At 33.6% G+C, this 14591-nt stretch overlaps 1 protein-coding gene across 7 annotated transcripts in view; it reads right to left on the bottom strand.

The window, feature by feature from the left end:
• Positions 1 to 14591, bottom strand: part of Tasor (transcription activation suppressor) — a 53053-nt gene that overhangs the window by 34218 nt on the left and 4244 nt on the right. For all 7 annotated transcript variants that reach the window (XM_047531448.1, XM_047531450.1, XM_047531454.1 and 4 more), the window contains exons 2-11: positions 10737 to 10882; positions 9631 to 9723; positions 8968 to 9040; positions 8197 to 8288; positions 7536 to 7691; positions 4847 to 4971; positions 2020 to 2051; positions 1037 to 1142; positions 199 to 302; positions 18 to 121 (exon numbers count right to left, since the gene is read on the bottom strand). In XM_047531448.1, coding sequence (XP_047387404.1) covers positions 18 to 121; positions 199 to 302; positions 1037 to 1142; positions 2020 to 2051; positions 4847 to 4971; positions 7536 to 7691; positions 8197 to 8288; positions 8968 to 9040; positions 9631 to 9723; positions 10737 to 10882 — 1031 coding nt within the window. The remainder of the gene's footprint in view (positions 1 to 17; positions 122 to 198; positions 303 to 1036; positions 1143 to 2019; positions 2052 to 4846; positions 4972 to 7535; positions 7692 to 8196; positions 8289 to 8967; positions 9041 to 9630; positions 9724 to 10736; positions 10883 to 14591) is intronic.

Below are 14591 nucleotides of genomic sequence, written 5' to 3'. Positions count from 1 at the left end.
ATAGAATTTTCACTCACAAGTTTTTCTTTCTCTAGTTTTTGCAGTAAATTCTCCATGTTACTTCCAATTCTTGTCTTTTCTACAACTTCATAAAGGCTGCAATACATTCCATTCTTCAAAACTGACATAAAAAATACATAATAAATATTCAAATTAAGTCTGTTTCTTTATATCTTTTATAAAGTGAAATTACTCTACCTTCATTTGGACCTAAATATGTTTCCTTGTAAAAGAGTGCTGGTGGAATTTTCTGTTTCAGATGATCAATACTCATAACTGTTTCAACATCTAACTTCTCAGGACTGAAAGATAAAACAAAAAAGCATATTTGCATTACTTGGATTTTTAACTCTAACAAGATTCTCTCCCTCTCTGACTGACACTGAGACACACACACACACAGGAAAAAAGAAGAGCATGTTCATTAATATCTCACCTTATTCCAAAGGGGACCTAACAGGGGAAATCCAAATATCTATTCATAGGTAAAAGGCCTGGCAATATACATAGATAAATAGCCTAGCAATATTATCAGTCTTTCATCTTGAAACCAGAAGCTAATCTTACTAATTAATGCAAATATTGCTAACCACAAAGGATAGGAGATTATCATTTTATTAAAGACAATTCAAATATAAACTGTTAATCTTAACCTTCACAAAGGCCCAAATGTTTACAGTGGTGGTAGCAAAATATCACTTTAGATTCTTCAATTCTAACATATGTTGCAAAGGACTGAGCTGAAAAGAGCCTGTTTAACTCACATCTTTCCAACAAAGAACTATATAATTAGGATAAAACTTTTTAAATTCTTTGATTTCAAAATCACTTAAGAAAAAAATGTTATACCATAAATATATATCAAGACACAGAAGCAGAGGACTCTTTTTGCCAAGTAACTTTCTAAAGTTATGAAATCAACCTTCCTACCATTTGTATTTAAGTTCTTATGGAACAAAGCACAATTGAAGTATATAACAAAAAGGAAAAAAGCTAAAGAAGAAACAATTAGCAACTGCTATTTTCTTATACTTACAGCTTGATAGGCAAAAAAGCACGAGTGGCTGACCTCAGAGAAATATAACACAGAAGTTTTCCTTTATTTAAAAGCTGTCCTTTCCACAAGGTGTAGTTAAATTTATCTAAATTAAAAACAAAAAAATGATATAGCTCAATCTCTTGATAACCCAGAATAGTAAATGCAAAATTACTAGAAGAGGGAAAATGCTTGGACACAAGTGGAAAACAAACATAAAAGTGACATTTCCATTCATAAAAAAGTTCCAATTCTAGTATTTTAGTTTCTGTTCTTTCCTCCTTAAAAAAATCATTCCAGATTTAACGAATAACACATTTGTTCCTCAGAGAACTGCAGAACAAAGACAATACAACCAATGCCCTTTAGCTGCTCCTAAATATCCAAAGCATAAATTCTACATAAACAATATATAATGTCTTATTATAATAATGACCACAATGTCTCTCATCTTCTATTCATTCACTTTTATTATGGAGAAATTAAATTCTGAACCTCTGATGAATACTTATTTTTTTGGGGGGGCGGGGGGTTTACTGGGGATTATGCCTGTGGGCATGTAAACCTAGGGACATTCCATCACTGAGATACACCCCCAGCCCTTTTTATTTTTCATTTTGAGATAAGGTCTTGCTAAGTTACCTGTATAAACTTGAACTTGCAATCCTCCTGCCTCAGCCTAACCTGAGCAGCTTGGATTACAGGCTTGTGCCACCACACCTGGCTCTGATGAATATAAAACTTTAAAAAGGCCAAGTTGTAAAATGTTTTACCATTTACCATTTTCAATCAGTGTAAAAACCCTTTGGTCTATCCTTTAGGCAGGAGCTTCTTAAAAAAGACCTTCTTATGCTTGGATGACCAAGTGTTGATGCTACATCATAACATGGCCTCATTTACTTTTTCATACTTTGCATATTTTCACTCATTATGGAAATGAACTTATTAATCTTTTACTATATGTACTTATTCTTTCAACTTACCTATGTTTCTATCTGTGTTAAAGCTGTTAGATCTACAAATAATTAAAAAAAAACAACATTACTGATTGATAACAACATGAAAGTTAACATTTTTTAGGACTCTGATGTAAGTGTTTACTATTATTATTTTTTTAAAAGGGTGCTGGGGTTTGAACCCATGGCCTCACACAAGCTATAAACAAGGCAGTACCACCAAGCCACATGCACAGCCCATAAATTTTAATAGCATACTTAAATATATAAATTTGAAGGGTGTACCACACAAGAGAATGAAATCCTTCCAAGAACAAATTACTCATTTTGAAATTTAATAAATCCAAATTTAAAGAATAAGAAGTACTTACTTTGATCACATAACCATATTTGCCAAAATTTAAGGGAGCTTCTTGCCCCCCAAAAAATATTAACAGAGACAAGTCTATTAAGGTCTCTTGTCAAATACTTCTTCATAAGAAAAACAGTTTCAACATATAAATATGTTCACTCATCATTCAATAAATATTACTAAGTTTTTATTATTTATCAGGCACAATTCTAGGTAACAAGAATAAACATAACAAAGTTCCTGCTTTCTAATGAGAAACACAGACAATAATCAAATAGGATAGAGTTTAACCAAAAAGAATAATGTTTACCAGATGGTGAGGGTTTTAAGTGCTATGGAGAAAAAAAGACATAGGTACTGGGGTTTATTTATTTTTGTGGTATTCAGAATTACATCTAGGGCCTCGTGCACTAGGTGTGTCCTCTATCACTGAGCTAAACCCCTAACTCGTTTTTCAATTTTATTTTGAGACAATGTCTCACTTAGTTTTGGCTGGTTTCAACCTTGGGAGCCTCCTGCCTCCACCTCCCTAACAGCTGGGATTACAGGTGTGCACCACCACACCCAGCTGGAATACAAGAGTTTAAATTTAAAATTTTAAAAAGGGAAGGCCTGGGCTGAGGATATAGCTCAGTTGGTAGAGTGCTTGTCTTGCAAGCACAAGGCCCAGGGTTCAAATCCCCAGCACTGCCAAAAAGAAAAAAAAAAAAAAAAAAAAAAAGGCAAGGCCTCACTGAGCTCACATTTTAAGGAAACATCAGAAGAACAAACTATGGAAATAATGGGGAAAAGGAATCACAAATGTAGTGTCCCAAGGCAGGAGAACATTCAAGGAACAAGACAGATGTTCAAAAAATGTTTGTCTGAAATGATATGGTGGACAACAGATGGAAGCAAAGAGGAAACAAAGAAAATCAAGTTACTATTTTTAGGGTATATGACCTTATAAATATAAATGCGGGATTTTGGGGGTGGGATACGGGGGGATACTGGAGATTAAACTCTGGGCAAACTTGTAGCACTGGACAACATACCCTGTTTTTTTGAGATAAGGTCTTGCTAAGTTGCACAGCCTGGCCTGTAACTTGCAATCCTCCTGCCTGAGTAGCTGCAATGACAGGTGTGTGCCACAGCACCTGGCTGTGCTAGCTATATTTAAAGGTCACTTATGAAAAAAATGCTACAGCAAATGTGTGTATCATGAGGATCATAAATACAGGATAATAAAATTAAAAACTCAACTGTCTTAATTTTTTTTTATTAATAGATACTTATGGCTGTGGATCATTTCCAGGGCTTATTCACTAACATGAAATAAGTACTAGATCTGAAAACAACTTAAAATGGAAGATAATTTGATCTGGAAAACCAATTTAAGAGGCCAACTTTGAAATGTATAATGATATGTAGCTTTTTAAAAGTCATTTCTAATCAATAGCACACATGATTTTAAGTATTTATAGGAACTCAGCATAAAAACAAGTAGACATTTGACCATTTCACCTGTATCCCTACAAATGTACTATTCCATTTGGTTAAAACATTGTGTGGCTGGGTGCTGTGGCACACACCTGTAATCCCAGCAATTTGGGAGGCTGAGACAAAGTATCACAAGTTTGAGGCCAGCCTCAGTTAACTTAAGCAAGATTGTCTCAAAATAAAAGAATTGGTGATGCAGCATCAGTAGGAAGAGTACCCAAGTTCAATGACCAGTACTGCAGGTTATTAAAACAAACAAACAAACAAACAAAAAACCCAACCAACCTAAATCTTGCGGAATCACCTCTTAGGGAAAAGGGCAACTGCTTTATATTTGATCACCTTCAATTACAGGTTTCAAGATAATCATTAACAGTACACAAAAGCAGGTGAACATCAGAATCACCAGGAAGCCTTCAATCAGCAATGGACTAGGCTTCCTACTTAATATGAGTTAACTGGTTTGAGATGGGGCTGATATGTTTTACAGAAGCTCCTCATTTCAGGAGAGCTAATGCACAAAATGTTACTTTTTAAAATTGCCATTTAACTATATAAGCCTTCCACAACAAAAATAGAGCTTTAAGTAAATAAGGTTTAAGTAACCTGCAGTTTACATGTCCACAGAGTCAAACACTCTTATCCTTCACATTGACTTTTTTTGAGTACTGGGGATTGAATTTAGGGATGCTTTACTACTGAGTTACGGCCCCACCCCTTTTTACTTATTTATTTTTTTTTTTAATTTTGAGAGAGTCTTGTCAAGTTGCTTTAGGGCCTGTTTCTAAGGTTGGCCTCGAATTTGCAATCCCCTGCCTCACCCCCTCAGTTGCAGGGATTACAGGCATGGGCCACCACATCCAGCTTTCACATGGACCTAAAAAGTCATCATGAACATTTGAGCATCCAGTTAAGTTTTTAAAAAATGGAGGTGTGGGGGCGGAGAAACAAAGTAGTCCATCTAACTCAACACCATAAATTCTGTAACATATCACTCTGGATAATGTCTAAAATTCATCTTACCTGGATGAAGGTACAAACTTTAGAGTTTGTATATCATCTTTGTAAGTAAAAGACACAACTGCATACGGACAAACGTGCCTTGGTCTTCGCCTTAGTTCATCAAAGCCATACTCATAAAAATAATACTAAATATAAAAAAACGGAAAATTAACTTCTTTAAGTAGGCAAGTAGTACAGAGTTGAAACGTTTATCTGATTTTTGAGAAACAAAAACCATTTAACCATCTCTGATTCTGAAGTTATAGCTCCAGCTTAACTGATTTAACAAAACTTGTACTTTATATTCATTTTGTGATATAAAATATTCTGCTACAATGTATCAGATCCCAGGACATTACTATTGGTCATTCCAAAGTTTACTTCTGAAGAGGTGACTCTGGGAATATCCAAGATATTTTCCAGCAAAATTATTACAAATAGAACCTAAACTCCCAGGTTAGTACAGATTGGTACAAAAAGTAGAATACTAAGGCCATAATCTCAACCAAACCCAAGTACCATTATGCTTATTATTTCAAAAGGAAAACCTAACTGGACTCCATCTTCAAAGAAACCAGCAAAGAAAATTATAACAACAAAGGTGACAAAGGCAGCTGACTCTTCCTCTGACCCATCAGCTTCTCCCCTTCACCTATGCACCATATTCATTAGGCTAGGATTTTGTGACTTGCAGACTAGTCATTTTCATTTTAAAAGAATACTTCAGCTTTTAGTTTTTTGTTTTGTTTTGTTTCTTTTTTGGCACCAGGGATTGAACCCAGAGGCGCTTAACCACTGGGCCACATCCCCAACCCTTTTTGAGACAGAGTCTTGCTAAGCTGCTGAGGCTGGCTTTGAACTTGCAATCCTCCTGCCTTGTCCCCCAAACTGTGGGGACACTGTGTCTGGCTGCATCAGATTTCATAAATAAAGCAGCACTCTTAAAAGTCCTTTCCTCTGCGAAATTATCAATTTTGATGTTTCTGCTCTTTAAAAAAAAAAAAAAAAAAAAAAAAGCCTCAGGAAGTGTCTTGAAATGTACAGCTAGCTTCCAAGTACTCCTATAGAAACCAATAACTACACTGAAGGTACAGCTATCAATATACTCTCCAGAAGGTAATCAAATGATTCAACTCCAGATGACTCTGGGGAATATAATTTTTGCTACCCCCAAACAAAGGTCTTCCCTAGGAGATTCTTCAAAAAAGAATAAATTTTATTTTACATAAGTACAGTAAAATTTAAAGAAAGAATATTTCTAGGTAGGTTAGCATCACAATTTTTCACAACCCATTTGGACATATATTTTTTTCTGTACTGGGGACTGAACCCTGGGCCTCATGTAAGCAAGGCAAGCACTATCTTGAGCTACATCCCCAGCCCTGTCACTTTTTTGTTTGTTTAAAACATAACATTAGTTTATAGTCACACCTCATATAAAAGCACAGCATTGGGGTTGGGGTAGTGGCTCAGTAGTACAGTACTTGTCTTAGCGTGTGTAAGGCACTGGATTCAATTCTCAGCACCACATAAAGATGAATAAAATAAAGGTATTTTTAAAAAAGGATAACATTAAAATTCACCAAGTATTACACTTTCAAATATGTACAGTTTAGCAACTGATAAAGAAAATACAGACATAAGTATTCAGTCATAAAAATGAATAAAATTGTATCATTTATGATAACAGCTAAGAGGACCCTGTTAAAATGAAGGAAATCAGGTACAGAAAGGCAAATAAATACTACACAGTCTCACTTCTACACAGAAGATAAAAAGTTGCTCTAATAGTTGATCTGACAGCACTAAAGAGTAGAATAGTTGTTATGAAAGCTGGAATGGGTGGGTAAAAGGGGGAAATGTAGAGAGGTAGGTTAAAGGTATGGGGTACAATTGAATAGTACTTTTTTTTTTTTTTTTTTGGTAAAGGGGACAGAACGTAGGACCTCACACATGGCTAAGGCACATACTCTACCCGAGCTCCATTCTCCAGTTAGGAGGAATAACTTTGAATGTCTTACAGAACAGTAGGGTAGCTATGATTAACAACTAACTGTACAGTTCAAAACAGCTAGTAGAGATTCTAAATGCTCCCAACACAAAATGATAAATTACCAGATCTGGTGACACATTGTATATATGTACTGAAATGTCACACTATACATTAATGTACAATTATGTATCAATTAAAACTAAAATGTTTTCAGGGAGAAAAAAAATGAGTAGTTATTATACCAATTATACCTAAAGGAAGCTTTAAAGAATTGTTTGTATTTTAATAAAAATAGAGACTATCAAGTCAACAGTATGAAATGTTATAAATTAATATTTTAAGAGGCTTGAACTTTACCATGAAAGATAGGTAGTGTTTTATTAGGTACATCTTTTCAGCCCCAGAAAAAAAGCAAGGTTTCAAATGAAATACAGTATGCTAAAGGCAGTGATCGTACAAAAACCACGTTGAGGTCACAGCCTACAAGGGAAAACTAAAGAGTTTGAATATTACCCTGTAGGTCTGAGGAGCCACTGTATGTCTGAGCCATCTTGGAAACACTGAACACACTGCAGTGAGAGACACTGGAATCTAGCAGTGATATGTAGAAACCAGATACTGATGTGGTGGCAGAGGGAACTGAAAGAGAGATATTTTGAAGGATTTGGTAACAAACAGATATGATGTCATAACGTTACAATGGTTCCAGGCACATACCTGAGTAAGCTCATAGGCTCTGTAAGCCAAAAGTGATGTAATTCTACTGGCATTCTTCGATACATGACATTCATGTTTTGGTGTGGGGTCCAAAGCATTTTTATTTAACTCCAAACTTTTCACACCCATGGGATCATATATACTCTTTATTTTACCCTAAAACAGAGAAAACTTTTTAATGCCTACCTAAATATGATTATTAACTATGACATTAATATTTTAATAGGTTAAGAGAAAATCTATTCATAACACTTCACTAACCTAAATTATGGCAACACATTACCCTCTTTTCTTCATTTTCTTTAGAAAACAACAATTAGGTATAGCTAGCTTAGATCAAAGATGGCAAACCACTCTCAAAAGTATTTTCATATACTAGCAAGAGTGGGCCTCAACAAGTGTTCTTAATTTAATCAAACTCTGAAGGACAGTCTAATAAAATTAAAATCCAGATCACTGTAATCCCAGTAACTCAGGAAATTAAAGTAAGATTTCAAGTTAGAGGCCAACCTGGGCAATTTATCCAGATTCTGCCTCAAAATAAAAAAAAAGGGTATAGAGATATAGCTCAGTGGTAGCGTACCCTTGATTCAATTCACAATACACCCCCACCAATGCAAATGAAGTTTTTTGATAGGTGAGATATGAAATTTCAAATTACCTTCATTATTTTAAAAATAACAACATCACCCACTGCCCCTGCTTCCAAAGGGTTAGCTTGCAATAAATCAGCATACCTAGAAAGATAGATACCTAATAGAGAAAAATGACAGAATTTGAGTAAGTAGGGCATGAATAAAAATAAGAAATCCAAATACTTAACCAATAGTGAAAGAGATAAAAGGTATAACAACTTTTAAAGAGATGTAATAAGAGGGCTGGGATTGTGGCTCAGTGGTACAGTGCTCGTCTAGCATGTGTGAGGCACTGGGTTCAATTTTCAGCACCACCTTAAAAAAATAAAGGTATTGTGTCCATCTACAACTAAAAAAAAAAAAGATATATTTTTAAAAAATTGTTTTAAGGGCTGGGGATATAGCTCAGTCACTAGAGTGCTTGCCTTGCAAGCACAAGGCCCTGGGTTAAATCCCCAGCACCACAAAAAAAAAAAAAAAAATTGTTAAAAAAAAAAAAGATATAACAGACAGATGATGTTTAACCAAAGTAAAATTTTTTAAAAAATGAAATTAATTACACATTTTTTAAAAAGGCACTTGAACTAGAATAAGACATTTAAAAAACTAACTTTTAATCATTTAGGAGCATGCAAAACAGAAACACAAGAAAAAATTTTATGCATTTCAGAATCTGAAACTAGTGTTCTAGAAACATGATAAAGCATGCAGTAATAATTACAAGGACTGCAGCAAAATTAAGATTATTTTTCACAGGCAAATTAATAGTAGGTAAAGAAAAAAAGAAAAAAAATTACCCATGGAAGGTCTGCCAAGAATCGTTATTTTGGACTGGCCCACTTGCAATCCTTTTTCACATATACTTTGAACCTAAATGAACAAAACATTTCATTTTGCAATCACAATATTAAAAACATGAAAAGGTAATTTGTATATGTGTTTTAAGTAAAATCTAAACTTCTAAACCATGTATATTCTACATCATAGAAATCTCACATTTACATGATAGCTCATGACTAAATATAAACATGAAACTGAGTTACACTTCCAAAGTAATCATATTTTGAATACACCTTTATTTGTGCTAGGTATGACAGATAACTCTGAATTCCTGTCTCTCACAAACATTTCTATTCCCTTTTAGAGAATTAGAACTAGCAAAATATTTAAAGACATAGTAACTCCACCTCACCATCTTTAATTCAAAAGGAACATATAATTAATAATACAAAAGATAATTTTTTAAATAAAGGAAAATGTATTATCAAACATCTAGGGAGAGAAAACAGGATTGGTCAGAGAAAATGGAGCACATCTGATAATTATGAAACATTTTACCATCTTAAATCATTTCTTCAACTCGTGTTCAGAAAAATGTTATTTACACTTATCGAATGTATCAATAATTAACTTACAATAGAAACATCTTCGTATTGTTTTTCTGTAATGGGTTAACTCACCTGATATCTATCAACCATGAGAAATGCATAGGATTCTGAAAGTTCCTTGTCTAAACGACCATCAGACTTCAGTTCTCTTCGCTTTTCTGTAAACTAAATGAAACTGAATCTGTAAAAACTCCTTAGTATATGATTGTTTGTTAAGCAAAGGGTTAAGAATTTTCACCATGAAATCCCAAATCTAACAAAGTAGAAATTCTTCTTCCCCTGTACTTTCTGCTCAATTTCTTTTCTCCCTATTTTCTATCAAGCATCTATTTTCTATCAATGTTAACTAAGTTTCTACTAAGAATTTACCATACTCTAATTTTTTACATGTCAAATATTTATCAACATCTCATTTATATTATCTCAGAATTATACTTGTTGGCTTTTTCTAAACCAAAACTCAAATAGCAAATCTGTACATGAAACTTAGGTTCACTAATTGCTCAACTCTTCCCCCTTTGTTAATACTTTTGTACTAAGAATTTCCACTAATGATGTTACCATAATCCAACCAAGCGATGGTGGAAAAAAAAATAAGCATATCCTTAAAAATACACACACGCATGATTTCATTATCTTCCAATTTAGACATTAAATTAGTATGTGCTCAAAATAGAGTAAAAAGTCATATTATAAACAGGGATTGGTGGCACATGCCTGTAATTCTATTAACTTGGGGGGCCTGAGGAAGGAGAATCACAAGTTCAAGGCCAGCATGGGCAACTTAGTGAGACCCTGTCTAAAAATAAATAAGGGCGTGGGATGTAGGCTCAGTGGTGAGGTACTCCTGGGTTCAATCCTCATACCGCAAAAAAAAAAAAAAAAAAAAAAACCCAAAAACTGGTATTAAAAAATTTACCATTAAACCATTAAACAGTAAACCTATCCCTAAAGACTTATAAACTATTTCATATAATCTCACGTTAATCAGAATTTAATGTAGTAAATATTGTACTATAGCAACAATGCTTAGGAGGTATAAATTATACCATTTAAAACCTGTTCACCCTTCTGTAATTTGGCCTTCCTAAAAGCTAGAATGTCTAGAGAAAAAGTTTTTATCCAGGCTGGTAACTGATGCTGAAAAGATTCTTACAAAAGTACAAATGAAAACATACCTCCTTTTCCAAAAGTTCATTATGTATCAAGCAAGCACGTTTGTAGTTAAAATTTGCTACTGAAGTTGGTTCAAGGTAAGATGAATGGAGAATATTTAAAACATCTTCAAATTCTCGAGAGCCTGGAGTTAGTGGCTGGAAAAGTGCTACAACAAAAAACATTTATTAATTTTAAAATTTCATCTTAAATGTAGTTTCTACTTTTGTGGGTTTAATCTAACTTAAAAGTAGAAAAAAAGCATCGAGGTTATTTTATTGACATACAAGAGATTTATTAACTCACTGTAGAAAAATCAAAACCAGTTTGCTAGACTGACCAGTTCATTCAGCAATGAGGATCTGGCCTTAAACAGACAAGGAGGTTGCAATTTTCAAACTTTAGGAATGCTACATTAGGCAATCTAAATTGTTTATAGACTGTTTTAAGATTCTATGCATATACTCAACTTTTCTCAACTATTTCATGTCACATTGAACTAGTATTTTAGGGATGTTACTTCAGTAAACTCAATGCTTATGCCATAAATGAACACATTAAAAATGTAGACAAGTGTCTATAAAGTGATTGATACTGGTACTAAAGTTGTTAAGTGGCAAAGTATATTGCATATAAATAGCTTTATTATTTTGTCAGCTTAGTAAAATGTTAAAAATGTGGATCTTTGAATTCAAACCTGAACACAAATACCAGACCAACCATATACTGGTTTTGTGCTAGATACTTTATAAATAATTTAACCAAACAGCTTAGCTTTTTCATCTTAAAATGGAGAATTCCACCAATCCTAATAGCCACTACATGGGTCACATGCTATATATGAAGCAATGCATGAGTAAACAAAGCACAACGTATCTGTTACAAGTACTAAGCATCTGCTACTGTACTAAGTTTTTATTCCCCACATTCTCAACCATTCTACATACTAATTTTTAAAACAATCTAAAATATCCAATTTGTTTGTTGGGATTACTAATAACCTCAAACTTCCAATTTACACCTGAAAGAGTTTACTAATAAATTTCAAACATCCAGTCTATGTATATATTTTCCCAAAACCAAAAAGGAATCACTTTTCACCGTAGAACTGTTCATAAAAACTACGTTATACTATCTTTTCTCCAAAACTTAATAAAGGTCAATAAATGTTCATCAAAATAGACCACTAATGGAAGTATTCTCGTACCATGCTCTTAAAGTATGTCATCTGGCAGCTAACCGATAAATAAGCTGTTTTTACTGTATTTTCTACACATGGTTATTGAATTATAAAGGGCACTGTGTTAGGTGATATATTAACAAACCACGTGTGCATCATAGAAGCATCTGTAAAAATGTAGTTTTCAAGCTAGGCATGGTGGTGCATGCCCATAATCACCACCATTCAGGAGGCTCAGGCAGGAGGATCACAAGGCCATGGCCAGCCTAGGGAACTTGGAGACGCTGTCTCAAAATAAAAAGGGCTGGGGATACAGCTCAATGTTAGAGTTTCCCTGAGTTCAATCCTCAATATTGCCAAGAAAGGAGAGAAAAAGTAGTTTCCAATGAAAGAATGTGTATAAAGCAAACGGCTAACTATTTCGAGACTGCAAGCATACAAAGAATAAAGTGGACAGGGTTATAGTAATGCAATTAATAAAAATATTGACTAAAAGAAAGCTTAAAATTGAATAAGACCACAAAGTATCCTATAATCAAATTTGCAGATGTACTGAATAATTTATTGACTGTAAACTCCAAGAGCAGGAACTATGGTTGCTTTGTTCATTACTCATCATATGCCAGTAGGTAGAACTGTGACTGTTGCCCCAAGTAGGTTGAAGAGCTGAAGTACGTACATAAAGAAATGAGAATAAACTTTGTGGACACATTATTTTATACTGAATACAGAATATAATCTACAACTACCAATATATGATTATCATTTTAAATTAAGATGATTCACTCTAATCCAATCATCTAAAACAAAATGAAAGCTCAGAAAAGAAGGTAAGATAAATACATCATCACAATTCAAAATGTTTTAGAAAATACACTAGGGTAAACCAACATCTTATTTCTGTAACAACTATCTCCTACTAAGTTGTGAAAAACTTGGCAAGGAAAGCAGCATGTGGAAGTCTTTATAGGTTTTTCACATCCAAAACAGGCCAAGTTTCATTTTCAAAGTCAAGTTTATGCATAATTTTTATGTTTCTAAACAGTAACTTCACATGTGTATCAAAAATATTACATGGCTTCAAATTTGACAGTGTACATAAACATTTTCTTTAGTAGAGCTACCCCACACTATTTATACCAGTATAATCAAAAGTAGTCCAATATAAATTTGCATAACTTTACATTCTAATTTTCCTCAAAAAAAAAACTTCCAATTCATTCCAAAGCAATGTCCTATACAGTTGAATGTACTCAAGAAAACTCAATAAGGAAAAAAAAATTCTTGCAAATGAAAATACAGGAAGAGTTGTATGACTTTAGATCTATCAATACATACCTAGTGTAGGCATTTCATATTTCAAATGCCTCATTTACTTCACCAGTTAGGTGAGTTTTTCCAATGATCATTTCTATCAAAATAAAAATTATACTCTAACTATTCTAAAGATTCCACATTTACAAGCTGGTTTTTGCAATTTATTAAGTTAATCTTCAGAAGGTACATTTCCTGATCTCTTAACACTGCAAAATACCTTAATCAATGTATCTTGTCACCTCTCCTATGTGTGCATAACCTCCATTTTGGATCATTATTAAGACAAAAACAACTATGTGACTACTGAAGTAGAGAGAATATCTCCATTATCCCTTTCACTTAGAGAAGTAGATATCCAATATACCATTCTCTAGATTCTGACAGTAACTGAGTCTAATTATTACTAGATCACTACCACTTTTCAGATACTGAGCTTTACATGCATTATCCCGTTTGATCATCAAAACATGAAGTTCAATATGTCTGTTTATCAAATAAAACTGCCATCGCCTAAGATTAGATAAATAAACAGGGAGGGCAGTTGGAATTCAAATACAATGGTTCCAAACCTCTGTAAGCAAAACGAAAGATGTGTGGGTAATCGAACTGTAATCTCCCATGGGGTCAAGAGCTGGAAAAATGTGATCATTTCCTGATGTTATAGACCAGGAAATCAAATAGGACATTTAGGCCCAGGAAATCAGCTATAAAGTATCAAGAATCCGATTTCTACTATTATGCTTTCTATTCTCTTATGTGTCTTTCAAACCTCTTTTCTTAAATATTTTCTAATATTAATTTTCCTAGAGATGACAGGGCCAAAAGTCCTAATACTTTTTTGATATATAAAGGTCAACAGCAGTAACAATATAAGTACTTTAACACACAATCACAACCTTGCGTATTTCATTAAAAGCATGTCAGAAAGATATGCGTTGGCTTTGAACATACAAGGTTTCCCTACTGACAAACTCATTATTAGATATATTTTAAGAGATTGAAGAACACAAATTTAGAAGGGCACTTAAGATTTCTGATTCAAACAGGAAACTAATGAAATAGAACTAGAATTCAAATATTCTGACTCCCAGTCATACTAACATCAAAAAAAAATTTAATTACTGGTAACATACAATCAAAAGTTCAAAGTTATATTCAATTTAGGCAGTTTGGTATAGACATAGTGCTTATTTTCATAAACATAAAACATTAGTCTAAAAAATTACTACAGACATAATGCTTTAGGAATGGGCCTTTCATCTGTAAACCAAAATGGTTGGAGACAGTGCAGAATTAGGAAAGGATACACTGGTGGAAATCAAGAGAAACCAGTAAATATGAAACAACTTTTTTGAGCTGAGGACTGGTTAAGGAAAATTTT

The sequence above is a fragment of the Sciurus carolinensis genome, chromosome 17, assembly GCF_902686445.1.
Source record: "Sciurus carolinensis chromosome 17, mSciCar1.2, whole genome shotgun sequence".
In the NCBI taxonomy this organism is placed as follows: Eukaryota; Metazoa; Chordata; class Mammalia; order Rodentia; family Sciuridae; genus Sciurus; species Sciurus carolinensis.
The sequence above is the reverse complement of the archived record's forward strand: the minus strand, read 5'-3'. Positions and strand labels throughout refer to the sequence as shown.